General features: G+C 46.9%; 2 protein-coding genes across 3 annotated transcripts; one reads left to right on the top strand and one right to left on the bottom strand.

Annotated features, from left to right (window-relative positions):
- Positions 1-305: 305 nt before the first annotated feature.
- On the top strand, positions 306-6,842 carry CABP5 (calcium binding protein 5). 2 transcript variants are annotated; one of them, XM_088027195.1, is made up of 7 exons: positions 318-368; positions 458-460; positions 1,764-1,794; positions 2,338-2,481; positions 3,326-3,435; positions 5,646-5,793; positions 6,817-6,842. In XM_088027195.1, exons 1-7 carry the CDS (start codon positions 318-320, stop codon positions 6,840-6,842), a joined length of 513 nt encoding a protein of 170 aa, XP_087883321.1. The 2 variants fall into 2 exon arrangements, with proteins under 2 accessions (XP_027943961.1, XP_087883321.1); XM_028088160.2 differs by lacking the exon at positions 458-460 and having other exon boundaries at positions 306-368.
- A 4,865-nt stretch (positions 6,843-11,707) lies between these two features.
- On the bottom strand, positions 11,708-24,863 carry ELSPBP1 (epididymal sperm binding protein 1). The gene is given in 7 exon segments (XM_028088184.2): positions 11,708-11,865; positions 13,920-14,078; positions 15,126-15,272; positions 18,988-19,125; positions 23,083-23,116; positions 23,119-23,150; positions 24,785-24,863. Coding segments are annotated over 7 exon segments (738 nt in total). The 5' UTR covers positions 24,855-24,863.
- Between the last annotated feature and the right edge of the window lie 205 nt (positions 24,864-25,068).

Genomic DNA, 25,068 nt, shown 5'->3' with positions numbered 1-25,068 from the left:
TTCTGGGGATAAAAGGTCAGAGGCTGAGACTGGTGTCCCCTCCACCTCACTCAGGCCAGATGGGGAGGCAGGAACAGCTCTGATCCCTCCCCAACCCCGGGAGAGATTTCTGATCCAGCTGTCACAGCTCTCGGGCCCCAGGACCGAGGGAGAGGCCCAGAGAGGCAGGAAGACTTGGCACAGGAGTGCCAGGGAAGATAAGGAGGCCGAGCCGCCGAGGTGGACGGGAAGGAGGGGGCCAGGGAGGAGGGGGAGCCGACCGGAGCCTGGTGCCTGGTGCCTGGTGCACCCTGCCCTGCCCCTCCATGCAGTTTCCCATGGGCCCTGCCTGCATCTTCTTGAGGAAAGGCATCGCTGAGAAACAGCGGGTGAGGTGGCGGACAAGGCGGAAGGGCAAGGCGAAGGGAGCTGGGGGGGGGAGGGGAGAAGGGGCGTGACAGGCGCAAGGGACCAGGAGCCGGTGAGGGGGGCACAGGCAGGGGCGCGTGACTGAGAAAGTAGAATTCGGGGAGCTCGGTGGGCCGGTGAGGTGGGTGAGGGTGAAATCAGACGTCAGCAGCAAAAAGGAGAGAGGGAGAAGACCCACCAATAAAAGGGGAACTGGGATGTCCCTGTCCGTCACCACCCGTTTCTGGGGACACCCAGAGAGAGCGAGGACGACGATGACATTAGCTGCCACCTAACCAAGGCACTGCCGTGTGCGCGGCCCTGCGCAACGGGCTGTGCTTTCCTGCTGTCATCTCATCCTCAGGACCACCTTGTAAGGTTGGCCACCCTTGCGTTCCCATTTCACAGATGCAGGCACTGAGGCTGAGAGGCACAAAGCCCCTTGCCTTACACAGTTACTGAGTGGCAGGGTCCAGTCAGGTTGCTTGGATTCCAAGGGGCTTACATTTCCTTGTTAGGCTTTCAGATGACCAGAGAGAGGGAGGGAGGGAGGGAGACGGGGGAGGGGATAAGAAAGAGAAGCTGGGGGGGAAAGCTCCAAGGATAAAGGCAGAGCCCAGAGGCTGGTGGGGCTCCCCAAGTGGCGTGCCCCGTACCCAATGATCATCCTGCCTGGATGCCACTGAACACTGGTCCCACGCAAATGGCTTCTGACCCTTGGGAGAAAGAATGGGGTGGGTGGGGCAAGAATCAAGGGGGTGTAGTGGAAGGCATTTTGACTCAGAACTCAAATCTCAGCACTCGCTGCACCTGACGTCGAGGGAGTGATTTAATGTCTCCCTGCCCTGGGAGGGGCTCTGCCACTTAGGAGCTGTGTGACCTCAGGCTGTTTCCTTAACCTCTCTGTTCCTCAGTTTCCTCTCAAGTAAGATGGGAATGCTGTTTGGTCCCACCTCCCCGACCTACCTCTGGGGTTTAAATGAAATTGGCACTCTGAGCACGTTAGCTGTGATTCCAAGCCTCGCTTTCTTGTCCCGGAGAAAGGAGGGGATTGGATGCCCTGGCATCGAAGGCCTCTTGCAGCACAATGGGATGGATGTCTGTTCAGGAAAGACAGAGGGAGAGAGATCAAGATTCCGGGATGGGAGAGAGGAAATGGGAAGTGATGAGGAAGAGGGCGAGAAGCAGTCAGGGGTGGGAGTCGGGGGCGGGGGGGGGGGGCCTGGCGGGGGGGAGAAGAAAGAGGTTGGGGAGGTGGAGGAGAAACAGGAAAGGGGAGGGGTCGCTCGGAGGAGGGAGGGGACGATGCATTTGGAGAAGGGGCTACTGGATCCCTGACCTTCTCCAAATTCCCTCTCCCCCGCATTCCTTTCCAGGAAAGACCCCTGGGACAAGATGAGATCGAAGGTAACCTCTGTCCCCAAATGCCGCCTCACTGTCATCCGCCACTAGGCTGCTCTCTGTGCGTCTCAGGGTAGACCCTTCCCACGAAAGCTTCACGCCCCTCTCTCCTCCCACTCAGCTGTGATTTTGCGGAACTCCTTTTCATGGTCACTTAGGAGTCTCCCAAAGTGTTTAGAAGGCACACCCATTCCCTGAGTGTCTCAGAGACCCAAGAGGGACACAAGCATGAGTTTTAAGACGAATCAAAACTGTTGGTTTTTCTTTTGGTGGTTTGGAAGTTTCCCATAATTTCACCCCAGAGTTTGCAGGACCGCGGTGCTGTCGCTCTGCGGTCTCACGGATCACTCCTCTTGCACATTTCGATCTTGCACGTTGCAATCTCCACCTGCATTTCATACGTCACTCCTTCTTGAAATTTTGGTTTTCAAAGATGTCTTCTCCTTTGAGGAGTCTCTAGTTGGTGCCTCCCTGATGGTTTCGAGGGATGCCAGTGTTCCCCATGGACTGTTTCAGGTTCCCCCAAAGTTCTTCTCTCTTAACTTTCAGAGCTTCAGGAAGCATTTCTTGAGTTCGACAAGGACAGAGATGGGTTCATCTCCTGTAAGGATCTGGGGAATCTCATGAGGACGATGGGTTACATGCCCACGGAGATGGAGCTGACTGAACTGGGCCAGCAAATCCGCATGAACTGTGAGGCCAGGGCGGGAAGAACCACTGGGGGTGGGGGTGGGCTATGATGGAAGGGGAAAGAGGGTAGGGGTCACTAGGAGTCTAGAAGCAAACAATCCAGGCTGGACTCAGGCAGGCAGCGTTTGAAGTGGATAAAAGGGCGACTCTTAGAGGCAGATCTGGGTCCAAGACCCACTTCTATCATTTGCTGATTGTGGTGCTTTGAAATGTGGAGTCAGCTCCCACTCTTGAGTCTCAGTTTCCCCACCTGTCAGGCAGAGGTGATGTCACTCCTTGTGGGACTTTGATAAAGGAGCTGATGCAGGGCAGGCTTAGCCTCCAGTAGCGATGATCGCTGGAGGTCACTACCATGACCACTGAGACGCATCAGTCGAGGGCAAGATTGGAACCACCTTTGCCGCTGGAAGCAAACTTGGGATGGATTTCAGAGCTCATTTTGAGAAGGAAGCTGGGACAGAATTGCTTTGGGGTTTGCTTCCGGGCGTGCCACGGAGGAAACAAGGTTGAACACGGATGGGCTCGTGTTCCTATCTGGAAGCGATTTGGCTCCCACTGAATTCATGCTCCCCCTTCTACAGACCAACAGACGAGCAAATGTAGATCTGAACCAATTAAGAGGTTTGCCTAAGGTCACAGGGAAAGCTAGTGACTTCCACCCCACGCACCCGCCCAGCCGGGTTGGGATTAGAGGGACCCTGGGGCCCGGGCAGGCTGAGAGGGAAAGCTCTCAGAAGACAGAGAGATCAGAGCAGGTCTCCCTCTTGAACAGACTTTGAAGGGTCCGGGGAGGTCATGGGGGGTTGGTTACGTGGAATCTCACTAGACCTGCCTCTTCTGTCCTCAGTGGGTGGCCGTGTCGACTTCGACGATTTTGTGGAGCTCATGACTCCCAAACTGCTTGCAGAAACAGCAGGGATGATCGGTATCCAGGAGATGAGAGATGCCTTCAAGGAAGTGAGTTAAGAGTTTCATGGTGTTGGTGCTTGAAGGAAACCCCAGGGGTCTACGATTGGTCTTCAAGTGTGGACGGAACCCACCCAAACCAAGTTTTTTGGAAACTATAATGGGATTTATAGGGAAGGAAAATGACGTTTTCCAAACACTTGCAAGGCACGAGGTCCCCTACATATATTCTCTAGTTTAATCATCATAAAGAACAGTAGGGGTGGGCGCCTGGGTGGCTCAGTCGGCTCAGGTCATGATCCCGGGGTCCGGGGATCGAGTCCCACATCAGGCTCCCAGCTCAGCAGGGAGGCTGCTTCTCCCTCTGACCCTTTCCCCTCTCATGCTGTTTCTCTCTCTCTCTCTCTCTCTCTCTCGCAAATAGATAAATAAAATCTTTAAAAACAAACAAAAAAAAAAGAACAGTAGGGGTAAGCCGCCACTTACCGCAGTTATGCATAGGAGGACATTGAGGCTCATGGAATTTACAAATCTTACCCGAGGTCCTGCCATCCCCAGAACACATGCTAGGACCTCTAATCTCCACGCCCACAATGGGAAGAAGGAATCCAATAACTTGAGATCCCAGAGGGAAACACAAAGAGATAATCTGGTTTAACCCACCTGTAGAGATGCTTAGAAAATGAGACCCAGGGAGGGTAAGGGGCTTGCTGAAATTCGCTTTCATCCCCTAATAAAATGCATTCCTCAGGGGCACCTGGGTGGCTCAGTGGGTTAAGCATCTGACTCTTGGTTTCGGCTCAGGTCATGATCTTGGGGTCTTGGATCAAGCCCCATGTCGGGCTCCACGCTCAGCAGAGTCTGTCCCTCTCCCTCTGCTTCTCCCCCAGCTCACGCTGTCTTGCTCTCTCTCTCTCAAAGAGATAAATAAAATCTTTAAAAATAAATAAATTAATTAATTAATAAAACTCTTTCCTCAGAGCTTTCAATATAGGAGGCAAAAATAAACAATGGTGTAGCCTTTGGAAGGAAAGACTTTGGAGCTGTGCAAACATGGGTCCAAATCCCAGGAAGATCTTCCCCTACCAGCTGTGTGATTTTTTTCTGTCCCAGCTTCACATAAAGGTCCAGAGCTGCATTGTCCAGCAAAACTTCCTGGGATCTCAGAAACGCTCTGTCCAAAATGCAGCCACTGGCCATATATGTCGAGGCCTCGATATATGGCAAGTGTGACTGAGGAACTCATTTTTTTCATTTTATCTAATTTTGATTAGTTTCTTTTTTTTTGAGATTTTATTTATTTATTTGACAGAGAGAGACACAGCGAGAGAGGGAACACAAGCAGGGGGAGTGGGAGAGGGAGAAGCAGGCTTCCCGCGGAGCAGGGAGCCCGATGCGGGGCTCGATCCCAGGACCCTGGGATCATGACCTGAGCCGAAGGCAGATGCTTAACGACTGAGCCACCCAGGCGCCCCTAATTTTGATTAGTTTCAATTTGATTATTTATTTAATTTCTGTTTACATTCAACAGAATATAAATTCTCAATTTGTTTGAATTTAAAAACAAATCAGTTACTGGGAAACATTCCTTTTGGAAAACCTTGGGTGTGTGGATCTACCTTTTCCTTTTTTTTTTTTTTTTAAGATTTTATTTGTTTGAGAGAGAGAGAGAGAGAGCACAAGCAGGGGGAGTGGCAGTGGGAGAGGAAGAAGCAGGCTCCCTACTGAGCAGGGAGCCTGACATGGGGCTACATCCCAGGACCCTGGCATCCTGACCTGAGCTGAAGGCAGATGCTTAACCCACTGAGCCACCCAGGCTCCTGATTTGTTTTAAATGAACATGAACACAAGGCCCTGATGCATGGACCACGATGGGAGCCAGAGGACCAATCAGGGGGGCTGTCATGATAGTCCAGGCAGGAGATGATTGTGGCTTCGGCCAGGTTAGCATCAGTGTCCCCTGCTCGGGACATAGAACGTACGGGACTTTCTGATGATTGGTTAAAGGTGTGCAGCGTGGAGGCTTGAAAACAGTTAATTAATTCTGCCAATATTTATCTGGTGCATGCCGTGTGGCAGGCACTGTTTGGGGGCTGGGCCCGTGGCAGTGAACAAGACCGTGCAGATGACCCGCCTTCTGGGAGCTGACACGCCAGTGTGCCACGTGCAAGAGCCCTTAGCTTAGTTCCTGACCCACGGTAAATGGTCAGTAAACAGCGCTCTTGTGCTCGTGGCTGACATCACCTCTCTGTTCTGCTCAGTTTGACACCAACGGAGACGGGGAGATCACCCTCGGGGAGCTGCAGCAGGCCATGCAGAGGCTTCTGGGAGAGAAGCTCACGCCCCGAGAGATCTCGGAGGTTGTGCAGGAGGCCGACGTGAACGGAGACGGTACCGTCGACTTTGAAGGTGACATCGCCTGGGGACAGCTACTGGCAGACGCTTAACCCGCTGAGCCACCCAGGCGCCACAACAAAAGCTAAATTCTTAATCCAGTAGTCAAGTGCCTCCATGGTCTGCCCCCCACCCACTCCGCATTTCGACAACCTCTCTCTGAGTCGCTGTGCTCTGGGACACCCTTGGCCCCTGTTCTGTGTCCTCAAAATCCTGTTCCTTTCTCCCTGACCTTCCGTCCGCTTCCTGCACCTTCCCCGTCAGTGCATTCTCAGGTCTTAGCTATCCCTAGGGAATCGTCTGCTCCTCTCCCTTCAAGGGGAGTAATCACTGCAGACCTTGCTGCTTTGAGTTGAGTTTGACCTCCCGGGCTGTCAAATCCTGGAGGCCGGTAAGGGATGTTCTCTGAACCATCTGTTCTCTCATTCCCAAGCGGGAAGCTTGGTAGATATTTATTGCATGACTGCAACTTAGTAAATGATTGCTGGATGCCTGCTGGATCTCACCAGAGTCAGGTGTACGGGGGGCATCACTGGAAATCTGGATGAGGTAGGAGGCAGATCCCCAGGCAGGGGAGGGACAGACTGACCTCAGGACCTGGGGTGGGGCCCCGGAGTTCACCTGGCATGGAGTCATGGAGCAGAGCCAGGGGCACCCTGCGTTCCTTCCAAGCTTTGCTACTCACCGTCCACGCGATCTCAGGCGCACTGGTCAACCTCACGGGCCTCTGTTTGCTTATCTGTAAAATGATATTTACTCCTCCAGAATTGGTCGAAAAGATGGAATCAGATAATCACAGTTATTATTGAGCAGTCCCCGTGTCTGTAAGCATGATCGTGTTTAACCATCTGAAAGACCATGGAAGGTATATGGCAGTCCTGTGACTCCCCATTTGGAGATGAAGAAACGGAGGTACACGGGGTCGTCAAGGACTTTCCCGAAGACCCCCCATGGTCCCTGACACACACAGTCAGGGCTCAAAAATGAATGCTCGCTGTTCTCACAGATAGATGCCTCACCGGGGACTTTTCTTTGTAGAGTTTGTGAAGATGATGTCTCGCTGAGGAGGTTCTGGAAGCCCCGTTTGCTCCCCACCTGGCCCACGTGGATCAAGCACTTGCTGAGGACCAAATCCCCCCGCCGGGCCCTTCCAGGAGAGAGGGTGGGAGGGTGCGTGGTGACTGGCCCCACAGAGAATGCGCTGAGGCTAGCCCGAAAGTGATCGCTTTGCCCGGATGGCGGGGTGGGGTGAGGGGCACCTCTCTGGAATGAGATTAAGAAGGAAGAGTCTACGTATGGAAATGAGATTGGGACTAGCATCAGTGCCACTCCCCCAGTTCCAAAGGTTAATGACATCTTTTGACTGCGTAATCCCCAACGCCTGTGACCCACCAGCGTCTCTTCCCCAACGCCCTCTTGGGTCCGACTCCCAAAAAAGTTCAGCCCGTAGTCCACCCTTCCCTGTTGTTGCTTCCGAGCTCCTCAGTTTCTTTCTGTCAGTAAGAGAGAGGCATGCCAATCTTGGGGTTACAAACGGGGTTCCTGATAAGACTGGGCTTGGAAATGGTTAATTAAAGAGGCTTCCAAAGTGAGCTTAGCCTGTTTTGTTGATTTCCCGGAAGCTCGGTCTGTTTTTTCCCTCCGGCCTCCTACTTCCTTTTCCTTGTGTAAGATACTCAGGCCACTGAATTAAATCATAAATCTGGATTACCAAGGTTTAGAGCAAGCTGATCCCTGGAGGGGGGGAGATTAATCCCCTGCAAAATGTCATCATGTAAAGAGAGGGGGAGGGGGTTCTCAAATTCTCGGCTCAGCCAGGTGCTGTGGAAACCATTCCCGGGAACCCCAGCCCCGCTGTGCGTCCGCCTTGGGCCTTGGGCACTCTGGGAGACTGCCTCTGTTAGGCGGGACGTTGTGCCAGCCCTCACACCCTGACGCTGACCTGCGCCCTGAAATGGGAGGGTCTCTTGCTCCTCACCTCCGTCTGCGAGCAGGATGCTCCAGGAACACAAGGTCCCTGAAGTACAGGATTCATGTCCCACTTTCTGCCAGGTTTTTTGCACGTTTGAAACCCACTAAGTAGATATATACAAAGGGTCATCAGGTTCAATAGCCTTGTTTCATAAAATTAAAATTAAAATTTCCTTTTGCCCTTCCTCCCTCCCTTCCTCCCTCCCTCCCTCCCTCCCTTCCTTCCTGTCTTCCTTCCCTCCTGCACTTCATTTATTCAACAGCAACATATGAAGTGCTTGCTGTGGGCACACCTCCAAACATGGGGCTCCCTCGGTGAATGAAATACACGGATCCCCGCCTCCTGGGAGCTTACGTTATAAAAGGAGGAGACAGACATGGAGCAAAATACATGGGTATGGTAGAAGATGGTAAGAGATATGGAGAAAAATGGAGCAGGAAACTGGTTTAAGGGGTCTGAGAAAGAGGAGGAGTCCCCATTCCACATGGGGGCATCAGGGAGTCTACTGAGCACCAGGGGCATATCCAGGGGAAGAGCACTTCCAACACAGTGTAGGGTGAATGCAAAGGCCCTGAGGCAGGAATGTAGTTGACTGTGGTGGAGGAATGGTGAGAGGCCATGGTGGCTGGACAGGGGTAGGTGGTGGATCAGGGGTTAAACCGTGCATGTTTAGAGGCCAGTCTGAGGACCTTGGAGGATTTTGAGCAGAGGAGTGACATAATCCAGATCATCCTTTAAAATATGGCTTCTGCCTCCTGTCTCAGCTCCATCTCATTCCATCCATACACCTGTCCATCTGTCCACCCCACTCACTCACTCACTCACCTATTCAACGTGATATTTGCTGAGTCCCTGTTCTATGCCGGGCATTATTCCAGGTGATGGAAATAGAGCAATGATAAGGTACTTGACCTCAAGGAGCTTGTATTCTAGAGCCACACAATCCAATGGGATCTTCTGTGATGATGGAATGTTCTAGGTCTGCACTATTATGGTAGCCACTTGCCACATGTGGCTACTGAGTTTTAAATGTGGTGAGTGAGGCTGAGAAACTGAATTTTATTTTTATTTTACGAAGTTAACATTTTATCGACAATGATTTTTTTAAAGATTTTATTTATTTATTTGAGAGAGAGAGAGCACGAGAGGGAAGAGGGTCAGAGGGAGAAGCAGACTCCCTGCCGAGCAGGGAGCCCAATGTGGGACTCGATCCCGGGACTCCAGGATCATGACCTGAGCCGAAGGCAGTCGCTCAACCAACTGAGCCACCCGGGCGCCCTCGACGATGATCTTATGAATGACGTCAGGAGGGCCAGAGGAAGGGGATTCCGCACAAGCAAGGCACAGAGGCTGGAGTCAGGAATAGGGCAGTGGCTGGAGTGTACTGAGTGAGGGGGCAGTGGTAGGAAGTGCGCGAGGGAAGGCTGGAGACAATGGGGGGCACACGTGGGATCAGGGGGCAGGAGAGCCAGGTTTCCTGTGGCATGTTTGTATGGGATTAAGGGAGGATTGATCATCTGGTTGTTCTTGAGCTACAGTGGAATGAGATCGTTGGGCTTCTCGAATGTCTATGCAACATCATTTTAGACAATCAAATTGGTACCAAATGTGGTTGAATGGTTAAATCTATCCCTGATGCCTGCATGCAGTGTGGGATAGTGGTAGCAGTTTTTCAGTGTTTTATGAGAGAGGAGGGGTGGGGGAGAGCGGGCAGGGGGAGAGGGAGGAGAAGAACAATATGAGGATGCATCTGGGCTCACAGGGAAAGAGATTCTGTAATCAATTACTGATATCTGCAACGGGCATGGGGAAGGAATAGTCAAGGTAGTCTTGCAATGAATTTTCTTTTCTTTTCTTTTTTTAAATTCTTTATTTAAATTCAATTTAGTTAACATACACTGTATTATTAGTTTCAGGGGCAGATTTTAGTGATTCGTCAGTTGCATATAATACCCAGTGCTCATTACGTCGAGTGCAATGAATTTTTTACCTTCTGTTTACTAACTAATTTATTTATTAATGATTTAACAAGTATCTATAAATGCTCCACCCAAATCTGTGGGTTCCCAGAAAGAGATAGCAGGCTGCAGTTAACTTCCAAGGGCCCCTGGGCTGAGAATCTGACCTCCCCCCATGAGACTCACCAACCCAGTCACCAACACTTCCTTCACCACACATTCCAGTCCCTCACCATATCTCTCATTCCAAGAAGCACAAAGGGCAGCCCTGGGGTTAACTGTGGGCTCCTTTATTGGTGGTTATGCCACATTTCCCCTCTGTTCTTCACAAAGGACCAAGTGATTAAGCAAAATGGCGGACAAGGTGTTTCTAAAAGCGATTAAACTTGAAAGACTCAATGAAAAAGACGAAGCAGGTTCTAAACTTGGTATATCCATCTTCCTCTGAAGATATTTCTCCTCCCCTGGAAAATGGAATCATAAGCCAGCATTCAGGTAATAGGTATGCACTGACTCAAAATGTAATGTGAATACCGAAGTATTGCATTGGGTTTCAAGACTGAATCAGAAGATGAGGCAGCAGAGCCAGGAGGGGTTAGACACCCCTGCCCCTCACCTGGCTCACGGGGCCTGGAAGCCACTGACCATGAGCGCCTTAACTTCACCTCTACTAATAGGTTTGGTGGAAGAGGGATCCGAAGAAGATAGTTGTGCTCTGGTGGACAGGAGTCAGAGGTAGGGCACTAAAGATGTTCCTCATTCTAGCCACAGCCTGGGGATGACTCGTGGGTATTTTTGGTTTTGGTTTTGGATTTGTTTTAGAGGAAGAGTGTGTGTGTGCAAGTAGGGGTTGAGGGGGAGGGAGAGGGAGAGAATCATGAGCAGACTCTGTGCTGATCATGGAGCCTGACTCGAGGCTCGATCCCATGACCCTGAGATCATGACTCAAGCCAAAATCAAGAGACACTTAACTGACTGAGCCACCCAGGTACACCAACTTGTGGGTGTTTTTAAATATCCACCCTGTTAAGATGGTACCCAGAGGCCCAAGCCCACTCCTTTGCCTCTCCTCTGTTCTGGGAAGATAATTTTCATAGCCAAGCCAAAATTCAGGAGGGGTCACTAATTTTGGTGTCACCCATAAGCCACATGCCTCATAAGGGCAAGTATTTCTTTTTTCTTTTTTTTTTTTTTTAAGATTTATTTATTTATTTTGAGAGAGTGAGAATGAGAGAGAGAGAGAGAGAGAGTACATGAGAGCGGGGAGGGTTAGAGGGAGAAGCAGGCCCCTCGCCGAGCAGGGAGCCCGATGCGGGACTCAATCCCGGGACTCCAGGATCATGACCTGAGCCGAAGGCAGTTGCTTAACCAACTGAGCCACCCAGGCACCCAAGGGCAAATATTTCTAGAAACACCCTGTCCACACATCTGATGAAAGGGCTTCTGTTTGTGTTTAAATCCCAGAACCACTGAGTGATTAGACCAGTGGATCCATGCAGGGGGTCTGGAGAGTTTCCACTCGCCTAAGAATACTGAAGCCAGAGGAAAGGGCTGGAAAGGGGAGTGAGGTTGGTCCTGCAGGGAGACTTGAAGACTTATGTGTGGAGGTGGGGGAGGGACCCACACAATGGAGAGCAGAAGTGACCCCCACCTTTTCCTCCTTTGGCTACTTAGTGATGGGGGTAGCAGATCAACAACCTGGTGCCATGTCCTCTGGGGACCGGAGAAATTCTGGTGGTCTCCTTTCAAGCTCATCTTTTCTTCTTACGTTCCAGTTTGAGAAATTCCATTTTCTTATCTTGCACACCCAAGGCCTCCTGGACCTAAAACTTGGCATGATACCTTTCTGGGTCTGAAGGAGTTTGTCCACCTCCTTCTAATTTGGGAAGCTGTTCTAGTCTCCCCCCACCCCCACTTCACCTCATCTCTGGGACGTGGAGCTCACCCTGCTGGAAGGACACAGCATTGCCCCAGGTATGTTACGCATCTCACCTTTGCATCAGCAATACACCCAGGTGTGGTCCCGGTCATAGTTGTAAGAGGTTGCGCACCACGTAAGGTTCTGCTTTGTGCCTTTGTCGGTACAGTTAAAATAATTTTTGTTTTTATAGTTGAATGGGAAGTGGCAGGGAAAGCCAGGAACGAAGGAGGAAATTCCTAGGGAGAAGAAGGGGATAGGACAGTGGTTATGCCTGTGCTTTTATGCTGTGGTGAAGGCTTAGGCTTCAGAGCCCACCCTAAAATCAAAATTGGGTCCACAATGCCTGTGGGTGTGTTGTTTGGGCACTGCTCAGAGGTTCCCATTAGTGGAGAGAAATGCTGACCTAATCCTAAATATCATAGAGATTTTCTTCCCTGGGAAGCTATTTGGGTTTAGCTCAATGGGGTATGGAATGGGGAACGAGGGCAGAGTGAAAGCACAAGGGTTCCTGGCAGTGGGAGAGAGAAGGACAATGTCATGTCACCAAGGGAATCAGGGAGTGGAGTGGGAAGCATGGAGAGGACATATTACAGGGGCCCCTCTTTACTCACAGATCCTCAGTGTGTGAATTCGCCACTTGCTAAAATTTATTTGGAACCGAAATCAATACTGGTGGGGCTTCTGCGGCCATGTGTGGACACACAACACCCATGTTCCTAGATGAAGCCCAGCAAGGCTGCACCCTGCCTCCTCCATGCAACTCTTGTGCTGTAGACAAGTGTTTAAAATGCCCAAGTGCAGGGGCGCCTGGGTGGCTCAGTGGTTAAGCGGCTGCCTTCGGCTCAGGTCATGATCCCAGGGTCCTGGGATCGAGCCCCGCATTGGGCTCCCTGCTCAGCGGGAAGCCTGCTCCTCCCTCTCCCTCTCCCTCTCCCTCTCCCTCTCCCCCTGCTTGTGTTCCGGCTCTCACTGTCTCTGTCATATAAATAAATAAAAAATCTTAAAAAAAAAAAAAATGCCCAAGTGCAGTGCTGAAGAGCTGTCCAGAGTCCTGAAGTGCAGGCAGTCTGGGATGTGCTTTATGGGAAAATAGTATAATATATTTACAGAGAAATGTTCTATTTTCCTTCCTTGAGGGCTTCTGCCCTGATCATCCACCAAATCTACATTTGTTCTCCTTTGTTAGCAAAATTATCCAAAACACGCAATGGCACCAAAAGATTGCCACATGACCTTTTCATGTCTTCCTAGAGCATTGTCTAAACAATCCCTTAGGGTCACCTGATTCTCTAGCTCAGTGTCAGCAAACTTTTTCTAGAAAGGGCCAGATGGTAGGTGTTTTCAACTGCCATGCCTCATACAGTCTTCTGTCTTTATATATGGGCCCTAAGATATGAATTTCAAATAATTTTTGTCTGTCACAAAATATGATCATTCTTTGGAATTTTTTCAACAATATAAAAATGTAAAAACAATTCTTAGGTTAGGGGCCAAAAGAAACATTGGCACAGATGTGGCCCATAGGAAGGATGGGGTTCACAGACCCCTGCTCTAGGGAAATAGGACTTTGTCTGACTTACTACCTGCTGTTGATTGGAAGCCCCAACTCTGGAACTTATAGAAGACTGATACATCGTGAATGATTTTCGTTCAACAGAGATGCCAACGATTTCTGTCTGGTAGACAAGATAACCACAAAGATTTGATTGCCCTTTAGATGTTAATGGATTTTGTGGCTAACCTAACAATCTTGCTTGTGCTCAATATTCTTCTCTTCACTGACTTTATGTATTTCTTATAATGTCCCCTGAATTGGCTTACCTATCCTTCTAGTTCCCTTATTAATAGATTCTTTTCTTTAAGTAGGCTCCATGCCCAGTGTGGAGCCCAATGCAGGGCTTGATCTCATGACCCTAAGATCAAGACCTGAGATGAGATCAAAGGTTTGACACTTAACCAAATGAGCCACCCAGGCACCCCAGATTTTTTTAAACCTTAACATGTGCTTACTCTGTTTGTACAAGCAAGTATTTGGTGTTTCACATTTTGAAAATCTTATACTGACCCCTTTCTCTTGGATCTTCAACAGCCCATATTTTGCCCGTCACACAGTCGCATTATTTATGCTCTTTGCTCATCAGATCCATGGGGAAGAGACCCTGCATTACTTTTACCATATGCCCACATCCCAGCACGGTGTCTGGCACACAGTAGGGCTGGAGTAGGAGTTTGCTGAGTAAATGAATGAAGGAATCCACCCGTGTCCACCCAGTCCCCTTCCCCGGATTACTAGTGTCAGCACAGAGGCTCCACTTTCCATCCTCATCCATGTTTTCAGTGGTTGGGCACCAGAACTTGTTGCTTTCATCTTCAAGGCACTCAGAAATTGTGCTATTTCTGTAGATGGAGGGGAATATGCAGGGCTTGCTGAAAGAATTTCCCCCATACTCTGAAAATAATCATGGAAAGGTCACAGGGACAAGAAGAGACAACAAAAAGAGCTTCCATTTATCACACATGAACTAGGCACCATGTTTTATCTCATGAAAAGCAACATAACGTTGAACGTGCCCAGTCGAATTCCTGGTGATGTTATTATGTCCACTTTGCATACAAGTGAGAACCAAAACTGTCAACGACCACACATTACTGTCTACCTGAACAAAGGCTTTTGTGTTCCACAGGCTTCATCAACAGAGTTATTGTGAGATTTAAGGATAAGGTTGGTAGGGTTAAGGACACAAGTGATGGAGGGCTAGGGCAAAGATAAAATTAAGGTTCTATGTGGGATTAGGATTTTTTGAGTGCTAAGGGAAGAACATAATTAAGATTTTATACAGGAATAAGTGTGCTCATGATAGGTGCCTCATGTGAATCTTCATCTCTATGGAGGCAACACTACTTAGTGAGAAAGCACGGCATCAGAGCCATATTGACTTGAATTCAAATCCTAACTCCGACATCACCTAGGAGCGTGACTTTGGATGGGACTTAATTTTACTGTGACCATTTATTGACTAGGGAAAAAAAATAGCATCTCATAGAGCTTCCATGGAAAGATTCAATGGAAAGTTATGTATAAAGATCCTGGATCAGAGTCTAATACAGAGAGGGCTCTAGACTGAATGGAGGTCATTAAGAAGTGAAGAGGTTATTAAGATGAAATGTTAAGGAAGGGTCCAGCACTTGGTGAATCTGCTTATTGACAATTCTGGCAACAGAAATACTTGAAAACCAATATCAGGACTACAGCCCATTGTTCTGGTTCTTAGGACAACTGGATTTTCCATGCTGACATTGGGGACTCGGGAGAACATGGCCTCAGGACATTCCTGTCTCCTGCAGTTGTCCTAATGTATTCTCCAAGAAGACCCTTGATTCCTAGAAGTATTACTCCCATTGCTCTGCTTTCCCCTGTGCCATCGTCCCCTCAGTAGGATCATTGCTATCTCCCCTCCTTCCCACCAAACACCCCATCCCTGCTCTAGTGCCTCACCATTGGTTTCACAGTATTTCCACTGCTGCTTCTCATCAAAGCTGGAGGTGACAGAGCACCACGGCCTTCCAAGGAAGCTGCCCTCCATGATGCAGCTGTTATGCGACCTTCCTCGATAGACGAAGGGGAAGATGCATCGCGGGTAATCTGTACAGAAAAGAGCCCGTGAGTGGTTTGAATTTCTCCAGCCATTCACGGGACAGTCATTTAATCATCCATCTATCCATCCATCCATCCATCCATCAGCCACCAAAGTACAGGACAAACATCAAGTCTGGAAGAGATTTTATTCATTCATTGCATCAAGCATTTCATAAAGAAAGTCTTTTCCTGTACTTTCACCCTCAAAGCTTCCCCAATAGTGTTCCCAATCTCAACCATGGCGCCCCCACATACTGCACAAACAAACAACATACTTCACTGTGTCTTAAAAATGAATCTCTTAGAATCAGCAGAAGACATATAGGAATCAAATCAAGACAAAGAATTTTGATGGTTTATGACCAACAGATGAAGTCAAGACCTTGACATACAAAAGAATGTTGCCATTAAAAAAAATGTCAAGGGTGCCTGGGTGGCTCAGTTGGTTAAGCGACTGCCTTCGGCTCAGGTCATGATCCTGGAGTCCCGGGATCGAGTCCCACATCGGGCTCCCTGCTCGGCAGGGAGTCTGCTTCTCCCTCTGACCCTCTTCCCTCTCGTGCTCTCTCTCTCTCTATCTCATTCTCTCTCTCAAATAAATAAATAAAAATCTTTAAAAAAAGGTCAAATATCAGAGAAGTCAAATACAGTAAAATTATCATTTAGGTGTTGGTGCCTTATTGCAACTCCCATAGATAGATTGAATTTTCCATCACAAATGTAGTACTACAAATATAGTTTTGAATATTATGTTTATAGTGGGTGGATTTACTCACAGTAAGTGAGGGAGTCAGGGTCATTTGGAAATGATGGAGGGGTTTTCATAGATGAAGGGATGAAGGAAGTCTTCCTTGAGCAGGTGGCATTTGAGAAGAGGTTCTCACAATGTGGAGAAGCCAGCCACGCAAAAATTGGAGAGAATTGAGGTCCAAGCAGAGGGAATGAAAGTGTGAAGAGTTCAAAGACAGGAAGGAGTTCAGAATATTCAAGAAGCATGACAATTAGTGTAGCTGGATCTCAGCAGGCAAGGAAGGGAGTGGAAAAAGATGAGCATAGAAAGGGCAATGTCATGTAGAGCTTTGCAGACCAAGGTGAAGGGTCTCCTCCTCCTCACCCCCCCTCCCCTCCTCCTCCCCCTTCTTCTTCATCCTATTGAATTGTAGGAGTTCTCTTGGATATTTCAGATATTAACCCATTATCAGATACATGATTTGCAAATATTTTCTCCCCTTCCATGGTTGCCTGTTCATTTTATTGATGGTTTCTTTTGCTATACAGAAGCTTTATAGTTTGATGTAGTCCCACTTGTTTATTTTTGCTTTTGTTGCCTTTGATTTTGGTGTCAAATCCAAAAAAAAAAAATCATTGCCAAAACTGATGTCTCACAGCTTTACCCCCATGTTTTCTTACGAGAGTTCTGTGGTTTCTCATCTTATGTTCAAGTCTTCAATCATTTTGAGTTACTTTTGTGTGTGGTGTAAGGTAGGGATCCAGTTTATTCTTTTGCATGTGGCTGTACAGTTTTCCCAACACCACTTGATGAAGAGATTGTCCTTTCCCCATTACATATTCTTGGCTCCTTTGTCATAAATTAATTAACCATATATGCCTTAGTTTATTTCTGTTCCATTGATCCATGTGTCTGTTTTTATGCCAATACCATACTGTTTTTATTACTATAGCTTTGTAATATAGTCTGAAATCAGGAAGTGTGATATCTCCTGCTTTGTTTTTCTTTCTCAGTATTGCATTGGCTATCCAGGGGTCAGGATATTCTTCTAAGTGTGCAGGCGAGCCAGAGGGACACGAGCAGGGAAGTAGCATTGCCTGACTTCACATTCCAAAAAAGTTTCTTTGACTGATGTGTGGAGAATCGGTTACAGGGAGGTGAGGGGGATTTGGGGAGACCAGTTAGCAAATTTTGGCAGGCAGAGTTGATGGTGATTCAGAGAAGGATGGAAGCAGAGGAAGCAGGTTCTTCCCAGAAGCTGAAGCTAGGATCTATTTTGAAGGCAAAATTAAGTCTAGTTGGTGGGTTACACACAGGGTGGGAAGGAAAGAATTAGGGATGACTCTGTTTTTCTATTTACACAGTGGTGGCACCTTGTCCGTATTGAGGAAGCCTGCAAACGAGCAGAAAAGCCTCTGCACCGTAGTATATGTCTAAGTGATATGAATATCTTAAGCTAGCATTGTTAGGGATTGACATGGACACCTGTTTCTGATATCGCTATTCCACTCACGAGGAGAAGCGTCCTGTGTCTCCTGTGAGGCATTACTGGGAAATACCCATGGAAAACCACTTCTCCACCGCTGTGTAAGGGGAAGACGTCAGGGTAAGGGTAAGGCTAAGATGTTAAAGCTATTCGCAAGTAGTGTGATACCCACCAGTGTGGGTCCAAAGAGCAGTACTTGGTTCAGGAGCCAGAGCTGAGGGAGGAGATGCAAAAAGCATACCTTCATCTATTCAGGAGCCCTCAGTGATATGGCTGAAAGAGGTTTAATCAAATGCAGGTTGTTGACTCTCTAGGCCTTAATTGTGTCTAGTATATGCACTTTTGGCAGAGTTTTGTCCCCTTTTGTACATCTTATGCATGTTCGGGGACCTCTTTTCCAGAATTAAAAAAAAAAAACCACTCTAATTTTCAGATTCAGTTGCAACCAGTTGATCCTGATTTACATTGTTTGAACTGGAGCAATATTTTCAATCAGAGATAGTATTGCTTCCAGGTTTGGTTTGTTTTTTTCAGCATAATGGGGCTTCTTTGTAGTCATTTTTAGCTCTTACAATCAAAGAGATTCTGCTTGGAGGTACAAGCATCTGGCCACTTTTTAATATCTTTTAGGTTAGTTATTATCATGCGTGCTTAATTATTTTATTATCAATTTGCTTCATTTTATTTCTTATATATTATGTTGATTTATTTTGAAATTATGAATTTAGAATAGGTAATGTTCTTTATAAATTTTATTTCAGGATAGTAAAAGGGATGTTATATTTATTATCAAAGGGAGAATTTGATCTAAGGGAGTCAAGAACAGTGGTAAGAGAGAAAAGTAAGTCCTAAATATTCAAAAGCCGGTTAGTAGTAGGAACAATTAAAATGTCCAACAATAGGGTATTGGTTAAAACAAAATGCCTTTTGTCTTGTGCACAAAAGATAGAAATCATATAATTGCAAAAATGTCTTGGGCTTTGAGAAAAAAGTAAACAGAGTCTCTCAAATCCCTTCTCTGTTATAATGTTTCTGTTTTTCCTTATCAATTTAGAAAATCAAGAAAGAGACAAAGAATATGGTGGTTCAGAGAATACCATTTTCAACACTATCATTGTTAACATTATTATTCATTACTAGTATTCAGTGTTTAGCCTCCTGCAGCATTTCTATGCACACACACATATATCATAACCCGTCTTCAAAAATATGATCATATTGGGGCGCCTGGGTGACTCAGTCAGTTAAGCGGCTGCCTTCGGCTCAGGGTCCTGGGATCGAGCCCCACATCGGGCTCCCTGCTCAGCAGGGAGCCTGCTTCTCCCTCTCCCACTCCCCCTGCTTGTGTTCCCTCTCTCACTGGTCTCTCTCTGTCAAATAAATAAATAAAATATTTAAAAAAAACAGAAAACAAAAATATGATCATATTATACAAATCCACACATTTTCTTTTGTGACTCATCATTTGAGGAGGCCTGCTGAGGGGACAGCATGGCACCACTCACCATCCGCCATGCAGTACTTCCACTGCCCGTCATAAATGGCTCTGGTTGCACACCAAGGGGAGAGGCTATTGGTTTTGATGCAAGAAAAGTAAGAAGACCCCTTGTAGATGAAGGGAAAGGCACATGAATCTTTCTGATCTGGAAGACAGAGAGACAAAACAGAGGGGCTTCGTCACAATGAATGAGCCAAGGATGAGTCTTGGTTTGGTTCTCATGGCGGGCAGGGGGGGTCTGAAGGTGACACGTGGAGTCTTAGCCCCCAGCTTTCTCGTGACACACAGGGCATGTCCAGTTTATGTTGAGACCAAGAGTACCGGGAAGGAGTCTCATAAACCATGAAAACAACCGGGATAAAGTTTTCCTCCAGACCATCAGAGTGCTGTCAATGTCACAGAAAACACATTTGGTAAAGGTCATGAGATCACAGTAGGTAATGAAAGGACACACATTAAATAATTCTGAAAAGCAATTGCATTTTGCAATGCTCTTTTCAATCCTGATGACACAAAAAAGAAAGCTTCATTTTAATGCTAGTATTTCTCTACCATGTCTCTAATTCTTAATAATCTCCCTTTTTAACAACAACAACAAAAAGAGGGCAGGACTCAGGCTCAAAGCCTTATTGGGACAATAGCATCTAGTAGAATGTAATAATAGGATTTTGTTTTCATAGTATTTATTTTTGTTTGCAATTTCTATTTATGGCAAGTAGTAGCATTTTTACAGATTACAGAGCTGATGTTAACTATTCTTTAAAATGAGGGTGTTGGGTGCCTGGGTGGCTCAGTTGGTTAAGCGACTGCCTTGGGCTCAGGTCATGATCCCGGAGTCCCAGGATCGAGTCCCGCATCGGGCTCCCTGCTCGGCGGGGAGTCTGCTTCTCCCTCTGACCTTCTTCCCTCTCGTGCGCTCTCTCTCTCTCTCATTCTCTCTCTCAAGTAAATAAATAAAATCTTGAAAAAATAAAAAAAATAAAATAAGGGTGTTAAAGTGAAGAAGAGATCACATCTAAAGAGGAAGGTCAAGCAAATGATAGTGCTGGTGACGTGCAGATATGGTAAATACCGAGGGGGTGGTACTTGGATGAGTAAAGTTGGAGAAATGCAACCCTTGGCCTTTGCATTCCTCAGTGTGAGGACAGGGACTTTGTCTTTGACACAGGGTTTCCTCGGAAACTAGAATAGTGACTTGCTCATAGTAGATGCTTAAGAAAAAACTGACAGAATGAAGATATAAGTTCAGAAAATGCCACATGAAAAAAAGCAAAACGGGTTTCTTTAATGAAGGATTCATCAAAAGGGTCAATATGCAAATGAGAGTTGAATTAACAAAAGGAGGATGGAGTATGTCAAATTGTCCTTTTCCTCCTTTTCCTTGAGAGCTTTGGAGACTGACGGTCCCTAAAACGCATCTTAAGAAATTCTATTCTAGCCCAAATTCTTCATGGAGAAGGAAGTGAAGACCCATGTAAGATAAGGAATCATTTCAACTTAATGCCTTTTTTTTTTTTTGAGCAGAACTAGAATTTTTAAAAATATTTTATTTATTTATTCATGAGGGAGGGAGAGAGAGAGAGAGAGAGAGAGAAGCAGAGGGAGAAGCAGGCTCCCAAGGAGCAGGGAGCCTGATGCGGGACTCGATCCCAGGACCCTGGGATCATGACCTGAGTCAAAGGCAGACGCTCAACCATCTGAGCCACCCAGGCGCCCGAGAACTAGAATTTTTTATCTAATGGTCCAGGATCCTAGCTTTTCTCTTTGCCTTCATCCCGTCATTCCCTCCTCCCTTCCCTTTCTCCCTCCTTCAAAGATATAATGAAGGCTTACTATGACTAAGACATTCTGATAGGTTATGTGCATGCACACACACGTGTGTGTGTGCATGCGCATGCTCGTGTTCCAAACATGGTGAGGCAAAGCTTCCATGGACTCACTAAAACCTATCTTCTTTTTCTTTCTGGGCTCCTAGCTCGAACCCATTTTTTGGCCTCTCTTATAGTTAGGTGGGGCCACGTGACTCAGTTACAACCCATGGAATGTGGGTGGAAATGATGTTCACCATTTCCTTGCTCAGAAAAGTCCCAAGAAAACCTCCATGCTCCTTTCTTCCTCTGCCAGCTGGATATATAGAGCCATGGTTCTTGAAGGAGAAGGGGACGTTAGACAATGTTTGAGAAATATTGGTTGTTACAACTGGGAGGAGGGGGAGCTGGTAGCTGTGCTCCTGGGATCTACTGGGCAGAGGCTGGGGATGTTGCTAAACATTTTACCATGCACAGGTTCCAGAACAAAATCATCTGGCCCCAAATGTCAATAGTGCCCAGGTTGAGAAACTCAGATAAAGAGGACACTGCAGAGAACATTGAGGCTCTCGGGGATAGAGGAGCCATGATACGGAAGGGTCCTGTGTCTCTGAATCACAACGAAAGAGGCTTCCCACCAAACATCCACACTGAAGTGCTAGAAGAGTTTGACGTGAACTCTACTGAGTTCAGCCACTGACATTTGGAGATAGCCTGTTACCAATACAGATGAATAAGACATCCTCTCTATCTTCAACCTTGTAGCCCCATCTCTTCTGGATCAGATTCCTACCTTGTATAATCTGACCTAAGCCACCATAAGGGTGAATGAAGGATGTACCGGGAGAGGGTGGGAAAGGCAGACCTCCAGCTTTGAGTTTCACCAATGGGTCGATGCAAGTAGGGGCCCTTAAGTCACATGGCGTGGTCCACCTCTGAGTCTCAGAACTTTCCAGTCTTGGTTTTATAAAGTTGAAACCAGTTAATATCTGGAAAGTGCTTAGAAGAGTACCTGGAACATGACTGCTGCTCAACAAATGTTAGCAATCATCACCATCACCGTCATCATTGTCATCAGTGATGCTCAGTCATGGACACCACCGGTATGTATGATGCTGGGAGGGCAGGCAGATGCCCCCTTGACACAGGATTAAGATTATTCTTGGGAGTTGTTAGTAAGAATCCACACATAATAGATACTATTAGACCATCTGCAAAGTAATCCAGCAGATGGTCTAATCTTCTTAACTGGGTTAAAATCCTCCATAATCTGGGCCCTGCCGACCTCTCTGTTCTCACTGTCTGATTAACATTTCCTCGACCTTCCTCCATGCTTCTTTCTTGTCTTTGGCATTTGGCTCATGCCCTTCATCCTGTTCTTTTCTCTCTTCCTAGCCTTACTCCCCATTACTCAACCATACGACTTGATTCAGTCTGGATCAATACTCTTCTGCACTCTTATAATGCTCTGAGTCAATCTCTATAAACGTACTTACCAAATATTTAAAGAACATAGTTATCTGTTTACATGTCTATCACTCCTGTTTGCTGAGAGCTCTCTGATTATAGAGCATGAGTTTTATTTATTGCTATGTTTCTGGCCCATCGCATGGTGCCTGGCATTTGGAAATCACTCAATAAATGTGTATCAAATAAATTAGCCCATAAATATGTGCAGAGGAGACTTAGGGATGCCAAGTTTTGCCACAGGAATGTGGGTGTGGTCTCAGGAAGGTATGACCAGAATGAGACAAGAACTGAAAAAGCTGGTATTGTTCCCTGACTGAATAAACTGTGGGTTCTTAGCCTTTTTGGGACTCATCAGTTCTTTTGAGAAGCCAGACCTTCTCTCAGGGAAAATGCTCACACCTCCCTATGGCAGCGACTGCTGTGTGTTCAAAACCAGCTTCATCTTCCTCCTAAATGTACTGCTAAAAAACACATTTCCCAGACTCCCTTGCAGCTAAGCATCCTGTGAGTTCTGGCCAGTGGAAGTGGGAGAAAATGACAGCTATCACTTCCTGGCCAAAAAAAAAAAAAAAAAAAAAAGCCTCCTCCAAGATCATCAGACTCTTGATCTTTGTCTATCAGCTCCAAGCAAAGACTCCACAGAACACCCTAAAGCCCTCGGGGATGGTGGAACCCCACGGTGGAAGGTGCATGGACCCCTGCTGACCAGACGCATCCTCATTGGACTTTATAGGAAGGAGAAATAAAATGATTTGTGTTAAGCTGCTATAGTTTGGAGTTTGTCTGTGTCAATATCTGTTCTCACTACCCTGATAAATACACACCCTTTTTTATACCAATCCAGGGTTTCATGGACTCTAGTGTTTGCCCGGTGACCTCATATTAGGAATCTCTGGAATATAGAATGTGATCATTGAAAAAGGACTTCGTGGAATCCAAGGGCATGAAAACAGGAGTGTTTCTTGAGGGACTCCTGGGTGGCTCAACCTCTGCCTTCGGCTCAGGTCATGATCCCAGGGTCCTGGGATTGAGTCCCACATCGGGCTCCCTGCTCCTTGGGAGCCTGCTTATGCTCTCTCTCTCTCTCTAATAAATAAATAAAATCTTTTTAAAAAAGAGTGTTTCTTGAGCCTATCCAAGGGAGAGGGCTCATCAGACGAAAAAGGATTTTAATTGTAGAGAACTGTTTCACCCTAGCTTGAGTGAACTATATATAACCAGGGTCTCTCTTTGTTCTGCTTCTGTGCTTACCATACGATCTTTGGGTGTTTGATTTAGATTCCTAGATATATCAAGAGCATAGCCTCACACCCACTAGAATGGCCACTTTTTTTTTTTTTTTAGCAGAAAACAACAAATGTTGGCAAGGATGTGGAGAAATTAGAAACTTATGCACTGTTGATGGGAATGTAAAATGGTGTAGCTGCTTTGGAAAACAGTATGGCATTTCCTCAAAAAATTAAACATAGAATTACCATATGACCCAGCAATTCCCCTTCTGGGTCTATCCCCAAAAGAATTGAAAGTGGGTTCTCAAAGAAGTATTTGTAACACTCAATGGTTAGAGCAGTGTTATTCACAATAGCCAAAAGGTAGAAACCATCCAAGTCCATCAATGGATGAGTGGATAAACAAAAGGTGGTATGTACATGTGTGTATCACACACACAGTGGAATATCATTCAGCCCTAAAGGGAAAAGGAATTCTGACAGCTGTTACAACATGGATGAATCTTGAGGACATTATGCCGAGTGACATAAGCCAGTCACAAAAAGACAAGTACTGTTTGATTCCACTTTCATGAGGTATCAGAGCAGTCGAATTCATGGAGAAAGAAAGTAGAATGGTGGTTGCCGGGGCTGAAGGGAGGGGGAGGTGCAAGTCATTGAATAGGTACAGAGTTTTAGTTTTGCAGGCTGAAAAGAGCACTGGCTATTGGTTGTACAACCATGTGAATGTACTTCTATGGAACTGTGCACTTCAAAATGGTTAAGATTGTAAATTTTATGTTCTGAGCATTTTACCACAATTTAAGAAAGAGAGTGGAGGGTCTAAGTTGGAGTCTGAAGACTCAATCCATTGGAATTATAGAACGCCCCCCCTTTTTTTAGAGAGAGAGAGTGAACACGCAAGTGGTGGGGGAGGGGCAAGGGAGAGGGAGAGAATCTCAGGCAGGCTCCGCGCCCAGCTCAGAGCCCAACATGAGGCTCAATCTCACAGACCTGAGCCAAAATCCAGAGGCCTCACCAACTGAGGCACCCAGGCGCCCCTAGAGCCCCCCTTTTAATTAACATATATGCACTTCCCTTCCATGTGCTGAGCATCATGAAAGGTGCTTGTGTCCATTACAGCAACCACCCACTTATCCAGGGTCTCGCTTTCCTTGTTTTCAGTTGTCTGCGGTCAAGGCAGTCCAGAAGCAGATGATTCTCTATCTCCTCCTTACCTGAATCTAGGAATCCTTGCTTTGACCCATTCACTCTTTCTGATTTCCAAATCCTCCGCATCATTTTCCAGTATACTCACTTCCACTTGTCTCATGGGAGTAGAGGAGGAAGGTTGTCCATCCTAACATGTAACTGGACCACGGGGTCATCTCAACAGGCCTCTTCTTTCTGGACTGAAGGAAGACAAAAAATGTATTTTTTTATTTATTATTATTTTTAAAGATTTTATTTATTTATTTAACAGAGAGACACAGCGAGAGAAGGAACACAAGCAGGGGCAGTGGGAGAGGGAGAAGCAGGCTTCCCGCTGAGCAGGGAGCCCGATGCGGGGCTTGATCCTGGGATCCTGGGATCATGACCTGA

This window comes from Eumetopias jubatus, unplaced genomic scaffold (assembly GCF_037043125.1).
Source record: "Eumetopias jubatus isolate StellerSeaLion01/CBP00866 unplaced genomic scaffold, mEumJub1_p1.0 scaffold_10, whole genome shotgun sequence".
Lineage (NCBI taxonomy): Eukaryota > Metazoa > Chordata > Mammalia > Carnivora > Otariidae > Eumetopias > Eumetopias jubatus.
Note: the sequence above shows the minus strand (reverse complement) of the source record. Positions and strands in the feature narration are given on the sequence as shown.